Source organism: Myiozetetes cayanensis, unplaced genomic scaffold (assembly GCF_022539395.1).
Source record: "Myiozetetes cayanensis isolate MyiCay16 unplaced genomic scaffold, myiCay2020 scf7, whole genome shotgun sequence".
In the NCBI taxonomy this organism is placed as follows: domain Eukaryota; kingdom Metazoa; phylum Chordata; class Aves; order Passeriformes; family Tyrannidae; genus Myiozetetes; species Myiozetetes cayanensis.
Window position 1 is genome coordinate 41,840,921 of NW_026087964.1, and position 25,944 is coordinate 41,866,864.

A 25,944-nucleotide genomic window follows, 5' to 3' on the forward strand; every position below is an offset into this window, starting at 1 on the left:
ATTTTGGAATTTCCTGCTCCTATGCTTTTGGGAAGTGATGCTTAAAAATTGACTAGCACTGATGGACTCCAGCACCTTCAAAAGCATTTTCCCAGGGAACCGTAGTAAGTAGTTCCCTAAGCAGCCTGAAGTCTGCTCTCCTCCTGTTCAGGATTGAAGTTTTGCTGTCACTTTTCCTGCTGTCAACAAAGATTTTAAATTTAATTCCTTTGTGGTTGCTGTGGCCAAGATGGTCACCAATTACCACTTCATTCATGACCCTCTCTGTTAACAAGCAACGATTCAAGGAGGGCATCTTTCCTGGTTGGCTCCCTTAATACCTATACTGTGAAGTTTTCATCCATTATCATTCAGGTGTTTTTCAGGAATCTTCTGAACCTGTTTTGGCCAGCTGTGCGGTGTTCCCAGTTACCATCTGGCAAGCTGAAGTCCCCCATAAGGACAAGGGCAGCTGACTAATAAGTGTCTCTTAATTCCTCAAAGAATAATTTGTTGGCATCATCGTCCTGGCAGGGAGGTCTATAGTAGACTCCCGTGATGACATCCACATTATTTGTTTGTCCCTTAATCCTTACCCAGAGGCTCTCAACTGTGCCACTGCCAGCTGTAATCTCCATACATTCCAGCCCCTCTGTTACCTCCAAATTCCAACTTTGCGTGTCTGAAGGGCAAGATGAGAGTCCTTCATTCTGCTGCAGAAATCTTGCTAGTTCCTAACCCCTGAAGCCTGGGGTTCTAGTTTAAAGCCTCTCACAGATTGCTGACAATGTTTTGACACATAGCAGTTTGAGTTGTTTTGTCCTTAGGAGTAATTTCACTGATTATTTTGTAGGCCATTTAACAGATTTTGTGTATTTTAGGTAAGTTTAAAGTCCAGGGTACGGTATTGGAATTGGGCACTGGAAAGAGTGAAAAGTGCTCTTGTAAACCCTACCTAAGACCTCTACTTTTCTGATGTGCCTTAGTCAAATGGGCAGTGTCGAGAGACTTCTGATGCTTCAGCTACTTCTGTACTGAGAAATCACAGAGTAGTGGGAAGCGGCCTCTGCAGGTCATGTAATCAGACATCTTGCTCATAGTGGGAAGATGCTAACACTAGATCAGGCCCATGATGCCTTTTTTTTTGGCAAAAATTTGAAAACCTCCCAGGAGAAAAAGATTGAGCCCACTTATTTTCAACCCATTTACAGACTGTCTGTCACTTACTAACTCGATTTCCAGATGATAATGCTGTGGGAGACAGTGCCAAAAGAAACAGTCTAAACACTGGACTGCTTAATATCAAGGACCAAATTCAGTCCCACAGACATCCTGAAGTACAGTTTTTTGTTGTTCAAAAGTGTTGTCTACTGGCAATACCTGGATGACCTTGTCAATGAATCTGTTCCACATTGGAAAACGTCAGGCTTTTGCTCATCCAACCAGAGTTACAGACTGTAATACAGATCTGAAGTTTGAGACTATGAACCTTGCTTCCACTCCATCTGAATGGGAAGGCTTTTGTGTAGAACAAAGAATTAATGTTGGGGAATGTTTTACTGTGACATTCTTGTTCTTTACGTTTAGCTTTTATGATTTTTAAGGCTAGGGAGTATCGTGTTACTCTTAGTCTAAGTATGCTTTTAGACTGTGAAAAGAAGAATGTCCTGGTTTTGTACACTCCCAGTAGGTCAGAAGTTGATGTAATAATAAAAAAGTATCTAGACTCCTTCCCAAACCCTTGGGGTGCGGTTTCACAGTTGCCCTGAGCTGAGCTAAGCCTGTGTCACTCCAGAAGGAAGGATCTCATTCTCTCCTTTGGCCTGATATCAGTGCTCACATGGTTAGTTGGATCAGAAGGCTGATCTCCAGGGGAAAAAAATAGCTGTGTCTCCACTTTACAGATGAAGCAGGTTCAGCACAGGGCTGCAGAGTGATTTCTTGCCAGTTGCAAAATAAATCAGTGGCAGAGCTGAAAGTAAGGGCTCCGTGTCATGACTTTTGTTGTTGTTATCTGAAAAGTAGGATCATGTGGCTGTATTTTTTTCATTCTGAGAGCTAAATTTTGGACTCAGTGCAATCCTACAGGTGAAGTGTGGATTTAAACTCATGGAACTTGAAATTGGAATCTGCTTATGTGTCTTTCTGTTGTTTATGATATGTTTCTGGTCAGCAGCACGTGCTGTGCACATCAGAGATGCTCCTTCTGGGAGTAGAATCATCTGGAGTAATTTTGTGCAGCATGTTTCTTTGACAGCTTTTTTACCACAATAAATCATTATGCTTAATTTTTTTCGTAGCAATGTTTGTTTTCCCTGCTCCATTTATACTCATCTGTAAATGAGGGAAAAAAATATCACAGGTAGAGCAGAGGGGTGAGTGACAGATGGGTTCAGCTTAGTTGTCAGCAGTTTGAGATCACGTGGGTATCTGGAGCCTGTTCCTGCGGGTGTTTGTTTTAATGCTGTCAATTCATCACTGTTGTGTTGGGGATCTTTGGCTATTCATCTCACAACAGTAAAGAGTTATTTGAAGGGTGCATCCTAGCCAGACTTCTAGATTCCTTATTCCTAAACAGAGAAGAGGGATTTGTTTTAATAAAAGAGTGCTCTGTTTCTGGTTTCTGCAGAGGGAATTTTGAAGGACTGTTTGCTCTGGTGCCCTGAACAACTCCTTCCGTTGTCTGGGCTGCTCCCCAGTGCTTATGCTAATTCAAAATGGAAAATAGTGCTGCGAATGAGATGCTAGTTGAAGGAATAAAGAGAAAAAGGCTGACCCTCCTTCTTCACTGAAAGAATTTCAGTCCTTCTCTGGGCATCTTGTGTACATGAGCAAATTTCACCATCCCATCATCTTTTGGAGTAGACTCCTGAAGAAAGTACTGAGGACCATCCAGACTCACAGCCACACTCCTTGTGCATTAGGGGAATTATCTGGAGCATAAACAACCATGTTAGACCTTAGTTCTAGAAAAGGTGGTTTCAGGAAGCACACAATTACACATCAAAGATTTTTAACCATGACGCTTTCCTTTTGAAGGTCATTTTGAGAAGATTTCACTTTTCCCCTATAAAATTTAAATAATTGTCTTCAAATCAACCATACGGCTTTGTCTTTTAGCCCTACTCTGAGGTGGCTGGAAGATGTGGGGAGAACTGGAATTCTCTGCTTATAAGTAACATGTGATGGGCCAAAATAGTTGGTCATGGTTATAATTCTGCTTCTTTATAAATGTTTTTTTTCTCCTCAAGACATTTCAATGACAAACAGCAGATGAAATTCATCTGGTAGCTGGGAAAGAGGGCTGGCAGAGAATTCTTTCCAAAGGCATTTGTAATATTCTCAAAGAAAACAGAAGAGAAGGAGTTGCTGCTAAGGGCAGCCTATAGTATGTGTGTCAGGGCAGAGGAGGCAGACTCAGCAGGTTGTAAACTTCGAACTCAGAAGTAGTAGTTGTTGGGTTCTCTCTGAAAGAATTTCATGTTGATATTTTAAGAGTGCTGGAACTGATATTCGAGCTTTGGTTTATTTCCCTAAGGATTTATGTAGGTTTCTGTCTAGGACAGCCACTACATTTTCCTTCGCCTTTGGAATCTGAGTGGGAGAGCTCAGTTTGCAGTTATATTGTGTTGGTTTCCATGGCCTCTTACTCTAATGTACCAAGAGAGAAGAGATTGTTACTTCCTCCTCTTTTTTGTTCTCTTTTTCTGTACTGCTCATCTACTTTGTAATTTCATCGTAAGTTATTCTTTGGTGTCTTTGTTCTTTATTCTAGTATAGGGAATCAGTTACCTTAAGTAGCATCTGATTTAGCAGGTCGTACATTGAAATGATTGATCAAGTACTCTTTTAGAGCATGTTACAGTTGCATTCTTACTACTACATCAAGGGGAAAAGTATTTCTAGTGAGGCCTGTCTCGTTGGTATTTTCTTTCTCCTTACTGTATTTCAGTACAATGCTTGTTGTGCAGTTTTCACAGCTTATTTCAGACTCTGATCCTGTCATTTGTAAGAAATTGTTGGTGATTTTGCATTTCTGATTTTGCTACAAAATTTCTCTCGGTATTTTGCTTAGTTCAGGTATCACCATTTGAATTTAGGCCCTGTTTACATACAGGATTTGTCCTGGTTTTGGCCGTCTGTGACAAATTACAGGCTCAGCTGAGCTAGTACTATCCCTTAGTATAGACAACGAGCTACTTTTGCATCTGTTCCAGCTACTTCAGCTTCAAGAAGAGAACTAAGGTTCAGTGGTACGAAAAGTATGTTGACTGTTGCCTTGGAGGCTACAACCAAGGCAGGTCACCAGCAGGGCTCTTCAGGTCGCAAGAGGGTCCCTTGCTACAGAGGACTGAAATTAGACCACACACCCCTAAATGTGGAAAGTATTCATGTAAGTATGGTCTTTATAAGTATGCATGGCTGCATCCTAATCCTGGGAGCATTGTTTCAAGAAGTTTGTTGTGTGTTCTGAGTATAGTGGACTTTGCCATCTCCTAAGACTTGAGGCAAAGTTTGACTTCTAATTAAAGAGAAGGTCCAGATCTAATCATGGTGTTCCAACCACAAACAATGATTACTTTGTTAAATCTCTCTTTTGATCTATAGCATAATATCTAGTTCAGGCAAAAGAAGTACAGCAGTGATGTCACGTGTTATATTAGGCAATATTTTTTCTTGCAATAAATGCTTAGTGGAAAGAAACAGCTTTGGGCTAGCTATAATAATTTTTCTACTTCATGTCATCTGGACTTCTGCTTCCCCATTCCCTTGCACATTAGTATCTAGTTATCTATCTAGTATTAGAAATTGAAAGGAGAGTGTAGTGAGGTGGAGACCAGTCTCTTCTACTGTGCCTGCAGTAAGAGGAGATGTGGAAATGGCCCAAAGCCAGACAGGGAGATTCAGATTAGATATTAGAAAAAAAATGTCTCTACTAGGGTAGTCAGACATTGGAATAGGTTGCCCAGGGAGGTGGTGGAGTCACCAGCTCTGAAGGTGTTTAAGAGGTGTCTGGATCTGGTGCTGGGTGGAGATGGTTTAGTGGTTTAGGGGTTGCAGTGATAGTGCTGGGTTGACAATTGGACTTGATGATCTTAAAGGTCTCTTCCAACCTTGAAGATTCTATGATTCTGTGATACAGTATGAGTTCAAACAATCCTGACCTCGTTTTGTGATTGGACCAGTTCAGGAGGTTTTTTCCTCTCCCAAGAGCACAGTTTCTTTGGACAGCTGTTTTTAAGATGGTTAAGTTGTTTTATTACCTTGTTTCCACTGCCCCTTCTAAAATATTAGGTCCATGAATAGCTAAAAACGTGTAAAACTCCTGACAGGTGAAGGTTGGACAACTACAAAGAAACAGAACAATATCATGGAACAAGTACATTAATGACAGCTGCAAGAGAGGCTTTCTCACCACACTTTACTGATGTATAGGACAGAATATTATTTGCTCAGCCTATCTTTTTCCTTCTAAGGCTGTTGACAAGGAAGATCTGAGATGACAACACAGTTCTCTGGTGCAACTTGAAGCATTTCTTCTTGTCTTAGTGCTTGTTACTTGAGAGAAGAGACAGACTCCCACCTTGCTACAACCTCCTTTCAGGTGGTTGTAGAGGGCAGTAAGATTTCTCTGAGCCTCCTTTTCTCCAGGCTAAACAACCCCAGCTCCCTCAGCTGCTCCTCATAACTTGTGCTCCAAACTGTTCACCAGCTCTGTTGCCCTTCTCTGGACGTGCTCCTGTATGTCAATATCTGCCTTGTAATGAGAGGCCCAAAACTGGACACAGGACTTGAGGTGCAGCCTCACCAGTACCAAGTACAGGTGGACAATCACTGCTCTGGTCCTGCTGACCACACTATTTTCTGATACAGTCTAGTATACTGTTGGCCTTCTTGGCCACAGGGTCACACTGCTGGCTCATGGACAGCTTGTTGTCTATCAGGATCCCTGCAGAGCTGCTTTCCAGCAGGTCAGCCCCCAGCCTGTACTGGTGCCTGGGGTTATTCCTGCCCAGGTACAGGACCCTGCATTTGCCTTTGTTGAATTTCAGACAGTTCTCTTGTGCCCATCCCTCCAGCCTGTTGAGGCCCTACTGAAGGGCTGCACAGCGCTCTGGGGTATCAACCACCCCTCCCAGCTTCGTCTTATCAGCAGACTTGCTGAGGAGGTCTCTACCCCTTCATCCAAGGCACTGATGGATAAGTTAAGCAATACTCGGCCCAGTATTGAACCTTGGGGGACATCACTAGTGACAGGCTTCCAACCAGGCCCTGTGCCATCAACTATGACCTTCTGGCATTTGCCATTCAACCAGTTCTCGATCCACCTCACTATCTGTTCATCCAGTCCATACTTCCTGAGTTTGTCTATGAGGAGACAGTGTTGAAAGCCTTGCTGAAGTAGGCAAAATCCACTGCTCTCCCCTCTTCCATCCAGGTGGTTATTTCATTGGATAAGGCAATCAGATTGGTCAAGCATGATTTATGTTCATTAAATCCATGCTGACTACTCCTGATCACCTTCCTTATTTTTCAGGACTGTCTCCCAAGGGACTGTCTAAACCAGTCTCAGGTCAAAGGCTGTTCTCTGGAAGTCCAAGGTGACCGTGCTGCTCACCCTCCTCCTTACTTTACTGAGAATTTAAAACTCATTGTTTCATGATCGTTAAGCTTGAGACAGCCTCCAACCATCACATCACCCACCAGTCCTTCTCTGTTCACAGAGAGGTCCAGTGGGACCTTCCCTAGCTGGCTCACTCACCAGCTGTGTCAGGAAGTTACCTGCATCACACTCCAGGAACCTCCTGGACTGTTTCCTCTCTGCTGTATTGTATTTCCAGCAGACATCTGATAAGTTGAAGTTCCCCATGAGAACAAGGGCTTGCGATTGTGAGGCTTCTCCCAGCTGCTTATAGAATATTTAATCTGCCTCTTCACCCTGGTTGCAGACTCCCACCATGATATCTGCCTTGTTGGCCTTACTCCTGATTCACTCAACCTTATAATCACCATCATTAGCTCTAGACAATCTAGACACTCCCCAGTATACACTACTGCCTCTCCTTCCTTGCCTATCCCTTCTGGAGTGTTTACAGCCATCCATTGCAGCTCTCTGGTTGCGTGAGTCATCTCACTATGTTTCTGTGATGGCTACTGTGTCATAGGTTTTCTGCTGCACGGTGGCTTCCAGTCCTTCCTGTTTGTTGCCCATGATGTGGGCACTGGTGTAGATCCACTTCAGTTGGACTGTCAATCCCATCACCTTTTGGGGAGGAGAAGCCCTGAGTTTCTCAGACACTTCCATGGTTTCTGATGCATCAATAACCCTTTCACCTTTGCTGCTGCGTGGATCTCCATCTCCTACCTCCACTGACGAGGCAGACTGAAGGACCTTGTTAGCACACTGTCTGTCAAACACTGACAAGCTTATCTCTAGTGAGCTGGTTTTATCATTTTACCCCTCAAGTCTAGGTTAAAGTGCTCTCAGTGATCCCTGCTAGCAAATCCTGCATGAAGATCCTTTTCCCCCTTTGAGACAGATGTACCTCATCTGTCACCAGAAGGCTGGGTATCATGTAGACCAACCCATAATCCAAACCCACAAATTCTGCTGGTGACACCAGTTTCAGAGTCAGGTATTGATTTGTTGGCCCTTCCCATTTCTTCCCTCATCATTCCTTGCAACAGGAAGGATAGAGGAGAGCATTACTTGGGCTTCTGATTCAGTCATCCAGAGGTCCTGAAGTCTCTCTTTATTGCCCTCGATTGCAACTTGATCCCTACCTATTTGAAAAATCAATAGTGGATAATAATCCGAGGGCAGTATTTAGAGCATGAAGCTTTCTCTTCACATCTTTAACCCAGGCCCCAGGGAGGCAACAGGCTTCCCTAAGAAGTGGGTCCAGTCTGCGTAAGGAGCCTTCTGTTCCCTTCAGAAAGGAGTCTCCTGTGACAATGACCCATCTTTTTCTCTTTATGGAAGCAGTTTTGTCACAGAGCATGGGCTGACTTCACTTCGACAGCACCTCCGTGCTAGATGAACCACTGTCCTCGTTACTCTTTGGTTCCTCTTGTAGAACCTCATACCTGTTGTGTGAGGACACATGGGAAGGAGGAGCAGTCACAGAGGAGGTGTGCCTGCTATGCTGGACAGAAACTTGTTGGCATTGCCCTCTATCCCTTAAGTCACAGTGTTCAGCCAGGTGGAGAGAGGACAAGGAGTCCTTGATATCATTCATCCTGTCTGCCTGTTGGGCCTGTCTGACAAGTTATCCTAAAAGACACCTATAAAATGGCCTTTATGGAGCAGACCAAAAGTCCACCTGTTACAGTATTCTTATTCTGATAAGGAAGAAACAAGCATTCACTGTAAAGTGTCCATGCATTCTGTCAGCACCCAAATTTCTATGTCTTGAGGCCTCTGAGAGAGGTGATGTTTTGTATTTATTAGGCAACAATGGATTTTCTTTAGTTTTTTTTTAATTCATATACACTTTTAGCACCTTTAGTGTGTCATGGCAAGCAGTGCCACTGCTCAACCTCATGTTGCATGTTGAAAAGTCTTTTTGGCTCTTTTGAGCTTGATGTCTACTAGTTTTATGTAATGCTTTCTCTACATTCTATAGTGTAAGATATTGCGCTGTCATTCCCTATAGCTTTGCTGCTTCTTGAGGAAGTTAAAATGCTGTTGTTCAGGTTTTAAATAGATCAGTCTTAAAGAAAAGGTCACTATTACTTTTGGAAGCCCAGAGGCATGTTAGGAAGGGGGAAGGGAGAAAAAGTTGTTGACTAACGTGAGAAAAAGGACAGGAATGATTTACTGCCTTTGGAATTAAGGGTATCCCTGAGAGGGGAGGTTAGAGAAATTACCTACTTATGTTATCTGAACCCAGAGCCTTTAAGCTGCACTGGAAATTGGGGGAAAAAAAATTCTCTTCTGCACCTGTCTTTGTAAATATTAGGGATCAAGAGTTAGAGGTCAGAGATTAAGTGATTGTTATGAGAGAAGGGTAACACCCCTGATCTCTGGTTTTTCTGTTTTTTCAGTCACCTGTGTAGGCTGATACTTTGTGGCTCTTTAATTTCCTCTGCCTAATTTACCTGATGACATATGGTGTATTGATTGAAGTACATGGAGGAGCATGTGATAGAGCCATGTGTGAGGGATACTTACAGGTGAGGGAGGGGCATTGATTTCTGTGGCTTTGTAATATTTGAGCAAGGTATTTCTTATGGCTGTTGCTCCAGCAAGGTCTGGTTCAATCTGTTCTACAAGGTGTTTTGTTTCTGAAGCTAAATTTAGTTGAGTGGCAAAAGGTGATGATAGTGATTATTTCTTCCAAGCTATAATCATCCATTAGAGGCTACAGTATTTACTGATTTGCCATATAATTTGAGGTCTATGATGTTGTAAGACATCCAGGATATATGACTGAGGGTGGAGGAAGTTCCTTTTGTCTTGTAGTACGTTTGCTTGGTGACTTCCTTAAAGATGACATCTGTTTCACTGGAGAAGTGTCCCAAGAGGTTAAAGACCTTCTCTCGGTTGTTGAGGTAGGTATGCTGAGTGTTCTTACAGCAAATTCAGTGCTCTTCCCACCTGTCAGGGTTTTGCAGTGTGGGATAGATGCAGGATAGATGTAAAAATCAATAGAGCTCTTTGTCTCTGTTGGTTGATGCTTCTATTTCACCCTTGGAAAAGAGTGACAGTATGTATACACTTGATTGCTTTTCCCCAGCTTGGGCTAGCAAAAGTATTAACTTCACCTACGGACTATACCTTACCAACATTCTTGTGCAATTAGAATTAAAAGACTTGAAAAATAATCTTTGATGCATATCTTCAGGAATGTTTGATCTTAATCTCAGAGTTGCTGGATCATCGTGAATGTATAGAAAGGACTGAAGTTTTTAAGGTCAAATTTAAACTCAGAGGTTAACATTGCAAACCTACAGATATATGAATGTATGGTTTGTTGTTGTGTAGTGCAAGTTTCTGGTGAAGAATTTTCTGTATTTTGTATCCAAAAGCTCTGTCAATATTTGTGATATAGAAGAAGAAGGAAGCATTTTGGGAAGGGCAGGGGAAGAGTATATAGGTAAACATGCCATTTCTCTGATTGAGCTGCATGCAGGCCACTTTCTGGAAAGACAGGTCCAGTGAAGGGTGTGGTTATGAGATTTTATTTTACAATTTCTGTGCACTGTGCATTCTGTAAGGGCCGCTGTTATAAGTTCATGGGTGTCGTGTACTGTAGGGTGTAACTGGGTGAGTCAGCAGTACATTGGAACAAGATGCGATCACACATGAAGATAGTTTTACTTTTGTGAGGCTTTAATGTGGGAGGGTTGAAAATTAGCATTCCTGTGCTTGTACATGATTTATTTTATTTATAAATATAAATGGCCAGTTTGAAGCCAATATGTTTCTGTATTCAAATGACCTTGGAGTATTCTTAAGTACATCTTTTGGCTCTTGGGTCACATTTACAGTGTATTGTAATTGGTTTTTTTGTTTCTCATTTTTAAGCACTGAATTAAGACTTCAGTATATTTTATGCATATGTATGAATATTTCTCTCTTGCAGACTGTCCCTTCACAACAAATGCCCTTGCTCTCAACACGCATCTGTAATTAAAACAATGAGGAAATTCCTTTTATTTCCTCGCTCAACTAAAGCTTAACCTCCAGCACATGTCATGCTGCTTATTTGACTCAGCTGACCAATGAAGAAGTTGAATTAGACTAAAGGAGCACAGAAATTCTATGGAATGGGACGTGTCGAAGAGCTCAGCATTGGCAGTTGTTGAACTTTGAAATTCTCAAAGGTGCTCAACTGCTTTCTTGGCACTGAGATCACACCAGCACTGAACACTTCTCATAATCCCAGTTCTGTGGGTTAGGTTGAACTTTACATTTTAGATACTTCTAAAATGTCTGGCTTTTGTATTACAGTGCTTGAATCATGTGCTCTTAATCTCTGACTAGACAGGATCCAGATTCTATTTCAACTGCTGAGTGTAGAAGCTATTTGGTACTGTTCCTGGGAAGTGAGACTCCTGTTGGAGGCCTTAGATGCCTTAAGATTCCCCAGGAACTCCTTCCTTATACTCTAGTTTCCTCTTTAAAGGATGCGCAGTAATTGAAACAAACAGGCTTATATTTTACAGATTATTTTTACACAGGAAACAAATGGATTTAGGCAAAATAAGAAACACCTATGCCCTGTTCCTTCAGTCTGATTACTGCTCTGATGTCTTTGAAGTCTGTATACTTGCAAGCACCTGAGCTTTCTCTGCTGGATTCCTCACCCCCAGCATCTGCATCCTGTGGGTCCTTCTGAGTTCTTGTCCTTGCAGTCTTTAGTTTCTGTTTGTTCTTCTCTGGAACCATGCTCTGATCTGTTTCTATTCCAAAGCTTCTCAGCCTCTGTGTTTTCATAAGGCCAGCCCAAATACACCCATCTTTTAATTTCTTTGGGTGATTTTTCCCCACCCTTCCCCTATTGTTTTCTCTTTATTTATCAGCAGATAACTGGTTCAGTAAGGTTTTAAGATACTCACTGCTGCAAAACAAATGTTGTCTGTTTTGTTAGGAATCATTATTAATGTTTCTAGTCAGATGAGGACATTGACATGCCACTTTTCCCCATTACAAAACTTTAATCTTAACACTATACTTACATGTTCTATAAAATATAGAAACTGTATGAAGAAAATCTAATATCCATACTTTGTAATAGTTAAAGTCCTGTAAAGATATCTTGAATCCTGTAGATCCAGATCGACATGTTTTCTTTATGCCTTTGTCCCGCTCCATCCTTCATTATTAAACCAGGTTTTATTCATCTGCGATGCCAGTTACAAAGGTTCTGAAGCTCATTCAGCCACCAGGTTGTATTTGATGTACAGAAATGTATGAAGCAAGCAGAATGTCCTGTCAGTGGCTAGAGAGGGCTTTGATTTACTGACTGAAATGTAGCTGCAAATAATTGAATCGAAGCACCATTCTTCAGAAGTAAGCTCTGATTTGTACTCTTTAACTGAAGAAGTAGGGCACTGTCATCTTTCCCCATGTTCAAATGCAGAAACTACATAAGACTTTTAATGATAAAGAATTTCCATCAGAAGAAGCTGCAGTTTACAGCTAAATTGTTGTATCTAAAAGAGACAGTTCTTCCCATCCATTTTTTAACCCTTACTTTTGTGTCTGAATATATTGCTGTCTGTGCCCAGATATCCTGTCACTTATCACTACGACAATTCAGTAATACTTGCATTTACATTTACAGTGCTACATTGCTATTATGCTATTATTACAATTATAGGTGCTTTCTACTGCTATAATTATTTACTACCAAGGTTAAATTGTTATTAACGCGTAAATACTATTTACTGATTTCAATCAAAACATACAAGCAGGCTTATCACAGCAGTGAGTAAAAAATATGTTGATAGATGGCATAGCTGGGAATCTTTTTAGCAGTTCTGGGAAGGCCAGCAGTCTTCTTGTCATGTACATTTTATTGGGAGCTAGAATCAGTCAATATCCGATGAAGTCTGAGAATGACCTGAATCATGCTCTAAGGATTTGCCTTTCTCAAATGGTTGTGTTTGTACAACCATAGTGGGGCAAGGAGCAGTTCAACTCAGACTGTTGACTTAAAGAAAATGCTCGTAGAAATCTAGCTGGCATATCTGTAGCTCTGGATCAGGAAGGAGTTTGTTCGGGCTGCACACGAGCTGAGTGACTCAGATTGACAAAAAATTTGGGAGGTGTTTCAGCTTTAAGATCTAAGCTGGGTTATTAAGTGTGGAAGCTGTTGTAACCTCATGACTTCTAGGTTGCTCTGGGAATCGAAGTGTGAAATGTTATCATCTGCTGCCATGATTTGCTTTGACTTCCTGCCTGTGTTCTGCCTTAAAATTGAAGGTTCAGTTGCTGAAATACAATCCCTAAGTATGACAGTGACAGGCACATGAATATGTAATAAGTGGTTGAAGAAACAGCTAGAGAGCAATTCCTGGAAGAATTTCCCTATGTTGATCAACGTGAGCTGTTTTAATTAGCAGAGCAGCTGGATTTTAGCTGCTTCTTAACTACATCCTCACTTGTCCAGACAGTGGGAAGTCGTGGTTGCAGCATTCATTAAGTGATGCAGAAGTAGACATCCTCAGCATATTGATGAGGATTGAACTGTCGCTGGGCTTAATTACTGGTTCAGGATTACTTACCTTGGGGGCTGGACTCAGGAGAGGAGTAAAATTGTGTGAGGGTAAGTCTTAATTTCCTAGATTACCAGATCCATACTATTGAGCATGTGATTTCTTAGGTGACTAGGTCTTTATTAGCCTCCTATGTACCCACAGGGCCATGGCAATACCCCATGATTTAGTGGAGAACATGCAAGTGCATCTTGATTTTACAGAAAGACCACTGTAGTGCCAGGCTGCTGCCAACTATTTTTCTAATGCCTATCTGATCTCTTAGTGGGCCAATATGGATGACCAACACTAACGGGAAAAAAAAAATGAAAGAGTTTTTTGGTAATACACTGATATTGAAGGATGAGAACAGCTGACATGAGGTATAACCAGCATTTGGTGATTTACTGTCGGATTAGCTGCAGAGCCATAGACTTAAGGTTTGTTTTTGTGAGTAGAGGCTGAACTGCTTACCCCAAGGACTGCTGCTGGCCTGCCTCTGGTGCCACCCTGATGCTTGTGTGGCTCTGCAGGCAGCTGGAGCAGTTGGCCTGTCTGGCTTGAAAACTAATCAGGGTATTTGGGATGGGATTCTTTGTTGTTAACAAAATCACACGGCTGATCCAGCAGACTTGCGACCACGCCAGCACCAACAAAACAAAGCTGGTGGAAATGGTGAGCTTGGGGCAGGTGGGACTACTGGCTGTGCAGTGTCCGCTTCTCTTACACTAATGGGGAAACTGCACCTGGGCTCCATGTGCCATGTGAGCTAATTTACACATATCAGCTGGGGGACTGGGGCTCCTCTGCAATGGAGGCATTGAAGGGGCTGATCATGTGGGTACATTTTCAGTGTAGATTCATTTAATCCACAGGATTAATACAGTTCTGTCTACTGCACCCACATCATGAATTTGGGATAGTTGTGAGCCTTCTGTTCTCACTTCAGGAGCTTTTTTGGTTGAACTAATAGATCTGTCTTTGGTGTGCAAGTGGTGATAAATCTGTTCTCTTGCACCACCCTCAATTTAGCTATAAAATTATTAACATCTTTCTGTGACCCAGTCTGCAGTGAAATCATTTAGGTGACGTTTTAAACATTTTGTATTTTGAATAATGTCTTCTAATAAGTTTTTTTAATTTTACACTGTAGTACACTGGCTGTTACAAAGATGGCTTGATTTCTAAAGTAACTGAGAGGAATATATGATGCCTTTTATTAAACTAGTGGTTTGCTTCACAGTAGATTCAGCATTAGCTATTTTAAAATTCTTGGCTCACATTCAAAGAAGTCACAAGACATTAAAAATAGCAACATTTTAGTTCTTTCTGCTCTGTGTGTGTGTATATAAGACAGGGTCAGTAACCATCACAATTAGAAATACATTGAACTTTTACATGGGTATGTGAACCTAAGGACTGATACTGTATGAAACCTTCATATAACTTGACATAAAGGGTAAATTTTGAGACTTTGGAATAGATGCTTCAGAATATTAATATTTTAGAACAAGTGATCATTCTTTTTAATTATTTTTTTGTTAGCTCTTTTTTTTCCTTCAGGCTTTTGTGTATTTCTAGAGTGATGTCTGAAAGCAGTGCAGTCAGTTTTCCTGTAGAATATTCATTATTATGTCAGTTTAGATAAATAAACCAAAGGTCCTGGTTCTGATAAAGGGAGCAGGCAATATGGAGGACTGCCCAATTCCTGCTGAGAATCCCATGCAAGCCAATAGGAGAGTGGTGGAAGTAGATGAAGGAGAGATGCTGAGACAGGATGGTAGCTTGGGAAGTCTTTTGTATCCCAAGCAGTACCACAGCCTGTGGAGCAGAAGACTGTAGATAGCTTGGGGAGACCTTCCCTAGGTGTTTGTGGGTACGCTCATAGGCAGGGAGGGAGCAGTCTCCTGCCAGTCCTGCCTGTGCTCTCCAGGGGTAGGCAAAGTCCAGCACTCCTCTGCCTGTTTGCACTCAGCAGCAGAGCTGCCTCACCGTCAGCCAGCCAGTAGGAATGTGTCTGTGGGGTGCCCTTGGCTGGGCTGGAGACTCTGCTGCTCCGGAAACAGCTGAAAGACGGGTGGGTGAAAAGGTAGTCCAGAACCTCCTGGCCTCTTTGCTTAGGTAGCTGTTCTGCTCCAGGCAGACACAAATCCCTGCCTGCTCACTCAGTGACAAGGTGCTTGTGTGATTTGAGCTTTATTCCACTTTAACAGCACCTCCCCTCCTCAGTTCTGCAGGGACTGTCGAGGTGAGCGACACTCCCACAGTGGCTGTGTTGGGTCAGGAGTCACCCTGCAGGAGTGGGCCTTTGAGAAATACTGTAGCTACACGGGAATTGAGTTTGAAGAGAGAGACTGCTCAGTCAAGTAAGTGTCGAAGCAGAGCCCCCTAATGAGGGAGAGACCCTGGTTTATGCACAATAATTGCACTTACTCTGCTAAAAAAAAAAAGTTTACAGCTCTTTGACCAGTCTAGTTTGTGGAAAATTTATTTCCCTAATACACAGACCTAAAATAGGCTTTTGAAGTGTTTTCCTCAAGTGTTTATATTTAGAAAACCCGTCCTTGAAACCCAGAGTAAAGCCTGCTAAGGAAGAGGGAGTAGGTGTTTAACAGCTTCAAACACGCCACTCCAGGTCCTTTATCTTTCAGACATGGTGACCCATGGGGCCCTTCTCATATTGCTGCTGACTTTAAGTACCCAGCTACTTTCAGCATAGCAGGCACAGCAGCTTACAGGTCCCCTCTGAACCTACTGACTGGGTTTGTCTGGGTGCACGAAGGACAGAGGTGGGTTTTGAGGGGCTGGCGGGGGGAAGCTTAACAGAGCTTCTACCACAGCTGGAAATGAAACAAAGTTTGTGCCTTAAATTAACGGTGAGCAAGGTCTAGGATAAATGTGCAGATGTCAGAAGAGTTGCTCTGCTGCATGCTAAATTTGGAAGGGGGGGGGGGATGGGGATGAAGGAATAGTTTGCATCTTTACTTGTTCCATATTAGATGTGACTGTGGCGTTGTTGGAGCTAATGTTTATCAGAGTCTTAAATGCTCTGAAACTTCCTGCTGTCTGCACTGTTTTCTTCCAGCAGCATAAGTTTGGACTTTGCTTGTGTACATTGCAGGGCGACAGAGGAGCTGCTGTCCCCCACCCCTAGGGGCTAGTTGTTGGCCCACTGTCCCCTCAAGTCTGTTGGGGGAGTCACACTGGGACCAGGACTCTGATCCTGGTCCCATGTGGATTAATTTTTTCCTCAGCATGTGTGTTTGTGAGGATTTTCTCTGCCCTCTGGTTCATTGCTGTGCCTTTTGGAGAGGAGGAGGAGGTGGGAAAGAGGCGAGGACCATGCAGTACAGTAATTGGTGCAACTCCTACCTCATCAAATAGGAGAATTAAATTTGATTTGGTTATGTTAATTATTTGGATGGCTTGAGAGAAAACATGTCGTTAACTGCGGAACAGAGGCGGGTATTAGCAACCTTATCACTTCTCTCTTTGCAAGACAGGGTAAGAGTCCAGAAATTGTTGCCTGTGGAGCAGGAAAGGGTTAGCTCAGCATAAGGTATGGGCAAAATCACCAGTTGCCCCAAGAACAGCATCTTATTTAAGTTACTGAGGTTTAGTATATAACAAATCTATAAAGTTTGCAGTTCCTTCACAGGGCTTCATGAGGAAAAAAAGTAATGCATCCCCTCCCATTTCCAAGTTTTTAAAGGGTTTAAATAATTGTAAGCTAGATGTGAATCAGACTCTCCTTGGGATAGGAAATGTAGTGCTTTGCCAAAAGGTTGTTGATGGGTGACCTGTTAATGGAAAGTGGAAAAGAAAAAGTGTCTGTTAGCAGCTTGTTTTGCCTGTGAGCTCATAAATTTTCTAACAGAACCATGTTATCCTAGGTTCTAAATTACACAGATAGTTGCATACTTGAACTGCCTTGCTCTTGATATATCCATGCTTCAACTTCACTAGGTTGGTTTCATGAGAGGTTTTGTGTCTTTGTTCTTTGCATTTTGATTTTAAAAATGATTTCTATATCCTTGTGGTCCTCATGGACCTCATGTCACATGGAAAGCTTGAACTTGTGTCTGCGTGATGACTCCTATGATTTCTAGCCAAAAATACTTGTTTGTATATGAAAGTGCTTATCAGATTCCGAGGCAAATTGCAGTGGGTCAAAGGGCACTTGCTAGTGTAAGAAAGAAACTTAAATCGTTCCTTTTCATTCTTACTGATACTTGAATATGCATGCTTTATAGATTTTCTGATTTCTGCCTATAAAACTTGGGTAAATCTTGAATTCTGAGTATAGAAAGTTATTGCTGCTCTAGAAGATTTTAGATTCATGTTACCAGACTTCAGTGTCCTTCCTGTATGATACTAAATATGATTAAATTAAAACCCTAAAAATTTTAGTTATAAACAGAAATAAAAGCAGAAGCATAAAGCTTCAGAAATGAACATCCAAAAGCAAGAGACTTGAGATACGAGGAATTAAAAAAGGAGTCTGGGGTACATCCATGAGGGACACGAAACTGAAAGTGTTCCTTAAAGATAAGGCTGTATTATGATGGGGCACTTTGAAGGAAAATTAGAATCCTTTTCTGCTGAGGATGCACAGTGAAATATGACTGATAGAAATGTTTTCTAATGCAGCTTTGCTAGCAGTGTGGATTGGGGCCAAGCCACATTTGAACTGTTTCTGAAACCAGACAAACAGGCATTGTTTATCCTAGACTAGCCAGACTATTTCAGAAAACAGTTCAATCAGAGCAACATTCATTTCGAGTCCTAATTAGTTTCCAGAATGACTGTAGAGGGAGGACGTTTTTCATCCACATCCTTTTTGACTGTCTCTTTCTTCTCTGCTCCAAATCCCCTGTTCTTCATCCCACTGAAGTAACTGCAGCCATCGTGTGCATGTGGAGCTAAACTGAGCCCTGACAGAGTTGGTGTGCTGCACTGCCTGCTGCAGGCAGAGGGAGAGCAGAGTTAAAATGCTAATGCCTTCCCTGTACTAACATTCCTGCTGTTCTACTGCTGATGAGGGCTGGTGGTGGTAGAATGTTTCTGGAAAAGGCTGCATTACTATACCTTTGTGTTGTAATTAGGATATTGTATTAATTTGAACCAGATATAGTGTATTTATTTTCAGGCTTTTAAAAGACTATTCAGCACTTCCAGAAGCTTCTCACCAATAAGTATTCTTTACCCCTTGTGGTTAAAAAAAAAAAAAAAAAGGAAAGAAAAAGAGGAAAAAAACCACATTTTTTCCATTTTTTCTCTGAACTAGTTGTTCGTTGTGTTTGCTTTTTTTTAATCTCCTCTTTAGCTTTGCAGAAGGTAGAGGATTATTAATACCACTTTCTTCAAGTTAGCAACATTTCTGAAAGTGGTAAACTCAGATTTGATTTTTACCTGCAAAAATAGTAAGGACTGCTGTATCTGTTAAATAAGGCATTCTGAAGAGAGGCATTGGAAACCTTAGTCTTACCAAGAAAACAGATGAGTTGGCAAAAGGAAACATTTTTCTATCCTTGTACATCAATAAATTTTTGGTCATGTTGTTTTCCTGTCTAACCCCACCCACCAAGTTATTACTGAAAAATGCAATCTCAACTAAAAGAGAAGACAAGTTTTTAAGTAATTGTTAAAAATATTTAGCAAAGAGGCTGTACATTTTTACTTGGCTCTGTAAGTTTTATTTATTTCTGAGAATGTTGAGTCATTAAATGCTTATAATCTGCGAATATGCATGCCCACAGAAAATAGAACATGAACTTCAACACACAAGTGAGAGGAAATAATGCATTTAATAATAGGCTTTCTACTTTGCAGAGTCTTGAAGTGAAGCTGTAACCTGGTTTTCATTAGAAGGGGTTGGGTATGGCTGTTTACTCCAGGAGTTTTGGATAAGTTTTTGGAGGATAACAACGTAGGGGAAAAATGGGCTTGGCAAACCCTTTACAATATACGGGGAGTTTCTGCATGATGTTACTTAGTTGTTTCCTCTTTGAGACATTTAACCACATTGTAATAATTTTTTTCTCCTTTAAGCCAAGGACCTTTGTCATCCATAAGAGCAGCAATCAAGAGATGTAAGTCTACTTTTCCTCTTTCTTGAAAACTATAATATTGTAAGTTTGATACATCTTCATTTTTAGTAACTTTGTATGTGAAAACAAAGTAGCTAGCAGGCTCTGGGGGACTGTAATTACTTTCTCTTTTTGTTTTTAGACTATCTTTTTGCTTTGCTGATGGGCTATTCCTTATTTCCAGTTAGTAACATTCTCTTATTTGTCCACTAATGCATCTGTGCACAGATGTGATCCATATCTGAAGAGTTTGGATGACGTGTGCCCAATTTTTAGTTCACTTGACAAAACAGAAGATTGTTTTATTTTAGTAGAAATCTGCAGCAACTGCTCATTTACTGTACCGGGAATGGGATTATACTCATGTAATGGGTTTATTTTGGAAAACAAAAAATTGTTTATAAATCTTGAATGAAAGTCCAAACTCTTCTTCCTTGATTTCATCATTTAACTGTTTCCCTTTTCCCTGCTCGTGATATTTCCAGGCAGAGAATTTCTTTAGCTGCATCTTTCAAAGTATTTTATGCTATTTCTTTTTCCCACTTTTCATTTTTATTTCCTTTCTGTCCAGGACTCCAATTTCATATTAATGAAACAACCCTAAGGATTCTGCTATGGGGAAAAATAAATTAGTGTGTATGTACTACTGATCTGTTTCTCCTGGACCTATTAGTCAGGGACTCAGTATGGATTAGATTGGAGGTAGTGAAAGGACATCATGAAAGCTTTACTCAGAGCAAGTCTGCATGATGCTGTAGTTAAAATGCAACACTTTATCTGTGCTGTTGCTGCCGTGGATGGAAACTGGAAAACAGAGAGCACCAGATCACAGAGGGCCTTTTGTGGTGGAGTCAGAAATTGATTCAGACTGCCTAAGCCCCAGTTCCTTGCCTAAGTGAGACACCATCTAGGAGATCATTAAGCATTTGATATCTGTGTTTTTGAAAATATAGTAGCAAATGATACTTTGTTTTGAGGCATAATCAAGTAAAAATCTAGTCAGGAAGCTGTGGCTCATGTACTATTTGCCTATTAATATTATTATGTGAATAGCTATGATGAAATATAAGTGCCCTGTGAATTATTCAGATAATAAACCAGAAAAAAAATATCCATGCACATAGCAAGACATTGCATATGAAACTATAGTTCTCTGTATGCCAGTAACCAATCCTGTGGATGGACTTAAATTAAAATGGATGCAATAATTCCTAACTCCCCTTGACATTAATCTGGAAGAGCTGTGGTATTATCTGGAAAAGTGTATTTCCCTAAAGGAATTAGAAATCTATCTTTATTTCTTAATCAAAGCTTCTGTGGGTTGTTATTCTCAAATTTTCAAGAAACATGGTAAGTATATACAGGGTTTCAATTTTCCCCCCTGTGGACAATGCTGTATATCACTTTGTATTGATAAGTCTCTGTCTTGTGGCCGAAGAGGAGGAGGGTTTATTTTCCTTTGTCACCCTGACTACAACTCTGCACAGAAAGATGGTGTTTCAGTTGTTCAGTCGTTCCATAGAATTAAGAAGAGAGCCCAATGTAACTTGAAAAAAGCAAGTATGTGAACATGAGAACTGCTCAGGAGTAGTCTTTTAATCTCAACTCTTCAAAAGTTATCTTGGGATTTTCAGTGATGGTCTAAGGCCAGGACACACCACTTAATCCAGCTCCCACTGAAATCAGCGAAACTATTTCCATTGACGCCAGCACAGCAACATACGCAAGAATGCCAAAGAAAGTAAAGAGAGGCAAGCCAAGTGCTGCAGCAGTGAGACAAAGGGGAACAGTGTTTTCACTCGCTTCTCCACTCATCCAGAACAGGGTGTTGTTAAGGAACAGGGCTACAGAAGCAAGTCTCTTACCCTGAAGTGTTGGAATAACCTGTAGGCTTGCTCTATTCTCATTCTGTCCTAAGCAAATACGTGGCTGAATGAAGGACGTGTAACAGCTTGTATGCACTCTGAGGCTGTGGCTTTCCATTTGGCAGTTTTGCAGCCATTTTTGGCTGTGGGTTTTGTTTGTTTTTCATTTTTGTTTGTTTTGCTTGGGGGCTTCCTAGGTTCTTTTGGCTCCCACATTTTCCCAACCAGATCAATTCCGTGACCTCATTCTCTTCCCCATCTGCACAAACATTTGGGCTGGCATAGTGCAGGGAATGGTGCAGAGGCAGGAACATACGGCCCAAGTAAAGGTGTAGGGAGGAGTGAAGTGCCTTAATAAATCATGATTGTCCAATTTTAGTGAAACTACACGGTGTAGTTATGAAGATTTTATTCAGCAGCAGTGCCAGCCTCTTGGAGCCCAGCAGTTAGATCAGCTGTGAAAAGGGCATAGGACCACACTGGGGGTGGGAAGAGGAATCCCTGTTACCCCCCCACGTTATTTTTTTGATCAGTTCCCTCCCTGAAGCTGCACAAAGCACTGGAGCCAGGAAGCAAAGGTAGGATATAGAGTCTGCTGCTGGGTGTGGCACATTCCTTCCCGTGTGCTGCTGGTGGTCTGAGCCCAAGGTGAGCAGGTTAAAGGAGATTAAACAGAAAAAAAGGCATACAGACATTGCTTATTTTTTTCATTTAACACTCTGAACTTACTGTGGTGGTCATATGAGTGCTAATATTCATTCAAGAGGGGACAAAAATCCATGTTTGGGAGGGGAATTGGGCATCTCCGTCTCTTTAGCTATGTCCAAGCATTAAATCAGCCCAGCTCTAACATCAGACAACCTAACACTTCCCTGAGGTGCCTGGAAACAGAACTAGGAGAAAAGGAACAAGACCTCCCCCTTGTGCCAAGAAAGAGTTTGGGAGAAAAAACTTCAACTCTCTTAGTTCAAGGATGCATGAAAAATTTTAATTAGTTTGAACTTCCACATCTACAGAAATAGTCTAATCAGATCTTGGGCAAAATCAAATATTTTTTTTTACTGGCTTGAGAATCATCTGATCCTTTTAGTGTTTCCTGAAGAAGGACCTCTGTGGCCAATGTAACAACTTTGATACTGCAAAGACTGCAAGCATGGCCTCTTGAATGGGACTGTTTCTGTCAGCTCTTGTAAGTGGATAACTTTGTAGGGAAGGGAAGGAGAGTTTGCCCACTCTAGAGGCTCTCCTTGTGATATTATAATGCATAAACTTTATTCCTAGGCATTTATATAGGGAAATAAATAACTTCTTAGTCTAATAGACTAGATATTTCATAGGATCAGTGGTGGAAATGTCTAGTCTGGTGTTACAAAGAATTCAAAGAAGGTGTGGTTTTAAACATTAGCACACGTCATTGTTGTAGAAAGACTTGGGCTATTTGAGATTATGTTTCCAATCTTTAATGCAAAATGAAACTTGCTTTTAAAGCACTCCGCAATGACAAAACTGTTCAATATTTCATAGAGATTTGCTATTCAAAGGAAGCATGCAAATATTGTTGTGCCATGTACATATTGTGGAAGCACTCAAAGCTCTCAGCAGAACGTTACCTCTGAGCAAATCCGTGAATTATCTTCAGTTGCCTCTATATTGCCGTAAAAAGTTGCCTGAAATACTGTAAATTCTAGCTCAGCTCTTTTCCAAAGGCTCAAATCTGCTTGTCAGACTTCTGTTGCCACCAGCTTGTCTGTAGCATCAAAGTTTATGGGTTTGTGGTATAACAGTGGTTGTACTTACACAGGCATTTTGATCCCATTGCTTAAAATGCCCCCCTGCACCATAATTTTTATGTGTTTCAGATATGAGTGACATAGTAACTGCACTTGAACAGTAGGGCCCAGAGAAGAAAGAGTGGAGGAAAAATATTTGAAATGTTAAGTATACAGCAGAAATAGTGTACCCTTTACCTCTGCACTTTTTAAAATAATGGATAAAAGCCTACTAAGTAGTGCTTGTAAGAAATATGTACAAAAGATGAATCTGTAAGTCGCTGATCTGGCCTCTATTTACAGTATTACCATTAATCCTTGTTTGAATCCTATTATGCTAGGTTAAACACATTTAGGTGCCTCATTGACACTAACTAATAAAGTGCATCATTGACACTACCAGAAATAAATATTGACAATGTTATGGGTTGATTTGTTTGGGGTTTTTCCATCCAAGACCAAAAAAGTTATAAGGTGAAGAAGTGGGGATTTTATGCACTGAGATTTTTCTCTCCCACCCTTTCTGTAATTTCTTTGCTTACCTTTTATTTAAATAGCCCTAAGCATAATCTTCTAGAAAGGTCAATAGTTCTCACTCTGAGCATTTCTTAGTGTAGAAGTTGAGAATCCAGTTGTTTTCAGTCACTGGTGTACAAACCAGCACTGAAATACATGTCCATTGACTCCCCTGATGGAAGGAAGGTTTTTCAAATCTTAAAGCTGTCATAATTTGAAATATGAGGCAAAAATTAGTAGCATGATTTTTCGAGGCAATCCACAAAGAGAATGAAGAATAGACTTAGAAGATTGAAAGACCACAAGGCCAGAAAAATAGCTGCTGTTTTTTCTCTTGTGTTTTTAACTCAGATGTGTACCATATTTTAACAATTCATGTCTTCTTTCATACACATTTTAATTTAAATTCTTTTGTTTGAAATGCTAAGAGAATAAACCCCCTGCAAGTCTAAGGACAAGGAATGTTTTATACTGTCTTTTGTCTAGCATTTGTGGAATACCTGAGAGCAGAAGATGCAGTAGATTTCACCTCTGCTTCTACTGTGGATTTAAATCCTCTAAAGAGCTTCCAAAAAAAACCATGTTCTAAAAGTGTGTTTTGTAAAAAGAATGTAACTGCAAAAAGAGAGGAGATGTTGATGGATGGAGGGAAGAACTTTGTCAGTCTCATTAAAAAATAAATGTTTATATTAAATGTTTATATACATGGAAGTAACTTGATTCCATAAATGCCTGGGAGATTTTTTTTTCCCCAAGCAGAATGAGCACATTCTGAAAACGTATGTGATGGCTTGGATATTAGTCCTTTTAAAGAGATGTATTTATATCTACTAGTAAAGTTGTTTTATATAAATATTGTCAATGTGTTGTTTTCACTTAAAATTTGGAGTTTGATGGATTACATAAATACCTCACTGCATTTTTTTGGACCTGTGTTAAGAAACGAAAAAGGTATTTCAAACTGCTTTTAGGTTTTTCCTATTTGTTTTAGCAATTTTGATAAATAGAAGCACATTTAGAATCTCACAGGAGAAAACAGCATGTACAGTTTATTAAGAAATGAAGAAATAATGAAATAAGGTGACAGGTTTATCAATTCAGTTTTACATTCCTCAGTAATTAGCTTTTATTTCTCATGCCCTTATCATTGTAGTGCAGCTATAACCCAAGCCTTTGTATTGAATACATTTACCAAATGAACACTTTCTTCCATCCTCTTTTCAAAAGTAATCTTGGGTTTGATTGGTTTGATTCAGTTTGAGTTTTTTTCTTCCAATGTGTGTTCTAGAACAGTGCTGTGTTAAGATCTCTGAAGAAGAAAGTGAAGGTGAGGTGTAGGGGATTTATATTTACTTATCTTAGCCAAACAATTTTTACAGAACTCGTTTAGAAGATGTGCAGTCAAACCTAAAAGTTTGAGATGTGCTTCTTACTGATTTCAACTTGCCTGCCCATATCTCTTTGATAGGTGAGAGTATAAATTTTAGGATCCCAGACTTTTTTGCATCTGTTTCAACTCCTCAGTGTAAACCATTATTTTTGGAAGGTGGAAGGGGCAGACCCAAATAAACCATGGTTTTAAGCTAAAAGAGCATTCAAAGAGATTTGATTTCCCTCTCCTCATTCCTACGGTAGTTTCTTGTTGAGCCATCCAGTGGACATTTCCATGTTCGTTTATAGTCTTTATGGTTAATTTATTGCAAGGGAAACTTCTGAACAGACATCGTTAAAATTGGCCGTAGCTAGAAATAAAATCTAATTTTATTTTCATTTTTAAGACACTATTTGTTAATAGGCGTTACAGTTGGCTCCTTGCAACACTGGCACATGCACTATCCTTGCATGACTAACCCATCTGATCATGGTTTCTGGCACTCTGAGGCCTTGGTTTGTTCTCCTTCACCTCCTCTTTGTCTTCTGTAACCCCTTCTTTTTTTCCTTTAGCACTCATGAATAGCGCTCATCCAAAATGCGCTCTCGAAGAGGTATGTGTGACACGACACTGTGCGACTGTTGGATCAAGTGTGCTTGGCTGATTTCGGCTAATGGTGCTGTGATGGCACGGGACAGGGACAGCAGAATGTCGGCTGTTGCACAATGAGATTCTACCACTTCCTGAATTGCACTGGCTATGCAAAAATTTGTCCCTTGGATCATTTTCTTTTCTCTCTAAGGAAATCCAAATGAAAATATATTGTGGCCATTAAAAAAAAAAAAATTATTTGAATGTAAATGTGGCAAAACCAGAAAAATTAAGACCTCAGGATTTGCTTGGTTTATGTAATTTAAAACACACAGTTTGAAAAAAAAAGATAAATATTTCTAACTTTTAATCAACAAGTGATTAAACTTTAGCAAATATCTAGCTGGGAACATTTAATTTTTTCTTTTTATATAAAGGAGGGTGAAATACCTTCTTAGGTTCTGTGCCTCAGTGCCTTTCCCATCTATAAAAACAAACAGAAAGAGACATTAAAAAAAGATTAAAGAGGACATCTCAGAAATGATCCATCAAAAGGA

General features: G+C 40.6%; 1 protein-coding gene across 2 annotated transcripts in view; it reads left to right on the forward strand.

Moving 5' to 3' along the window:
* Nucleotides 1–25,944, forward strand: part of SH3D19 (SH3 domain containing 19) — an 85,887-nt gene that overhangs the window by 24,910 nt on the left and 35,033 nt on the right. Inside the window, exons 3-4 of one of the 2 annotated variants that reach the window (XM_050338690.1) lie at nt 19,237–19,277; nt 25,369–25,409. In XM_050338690.1, the coding sequence (XP_050194647.1) occupies nt 25,394–25,409 (16 nt within the window). In that variant the 5' untranslated portion in view covers nt 19,237–19,277; nt 25,369–25,393. The remainder of the gene's footprint in view (nt 1–19,236; nt 19,278–25,368; nt 25,410–25,944) is intronic. The other variant, XM_050338688.1, reaches the window with a different exon arrangement.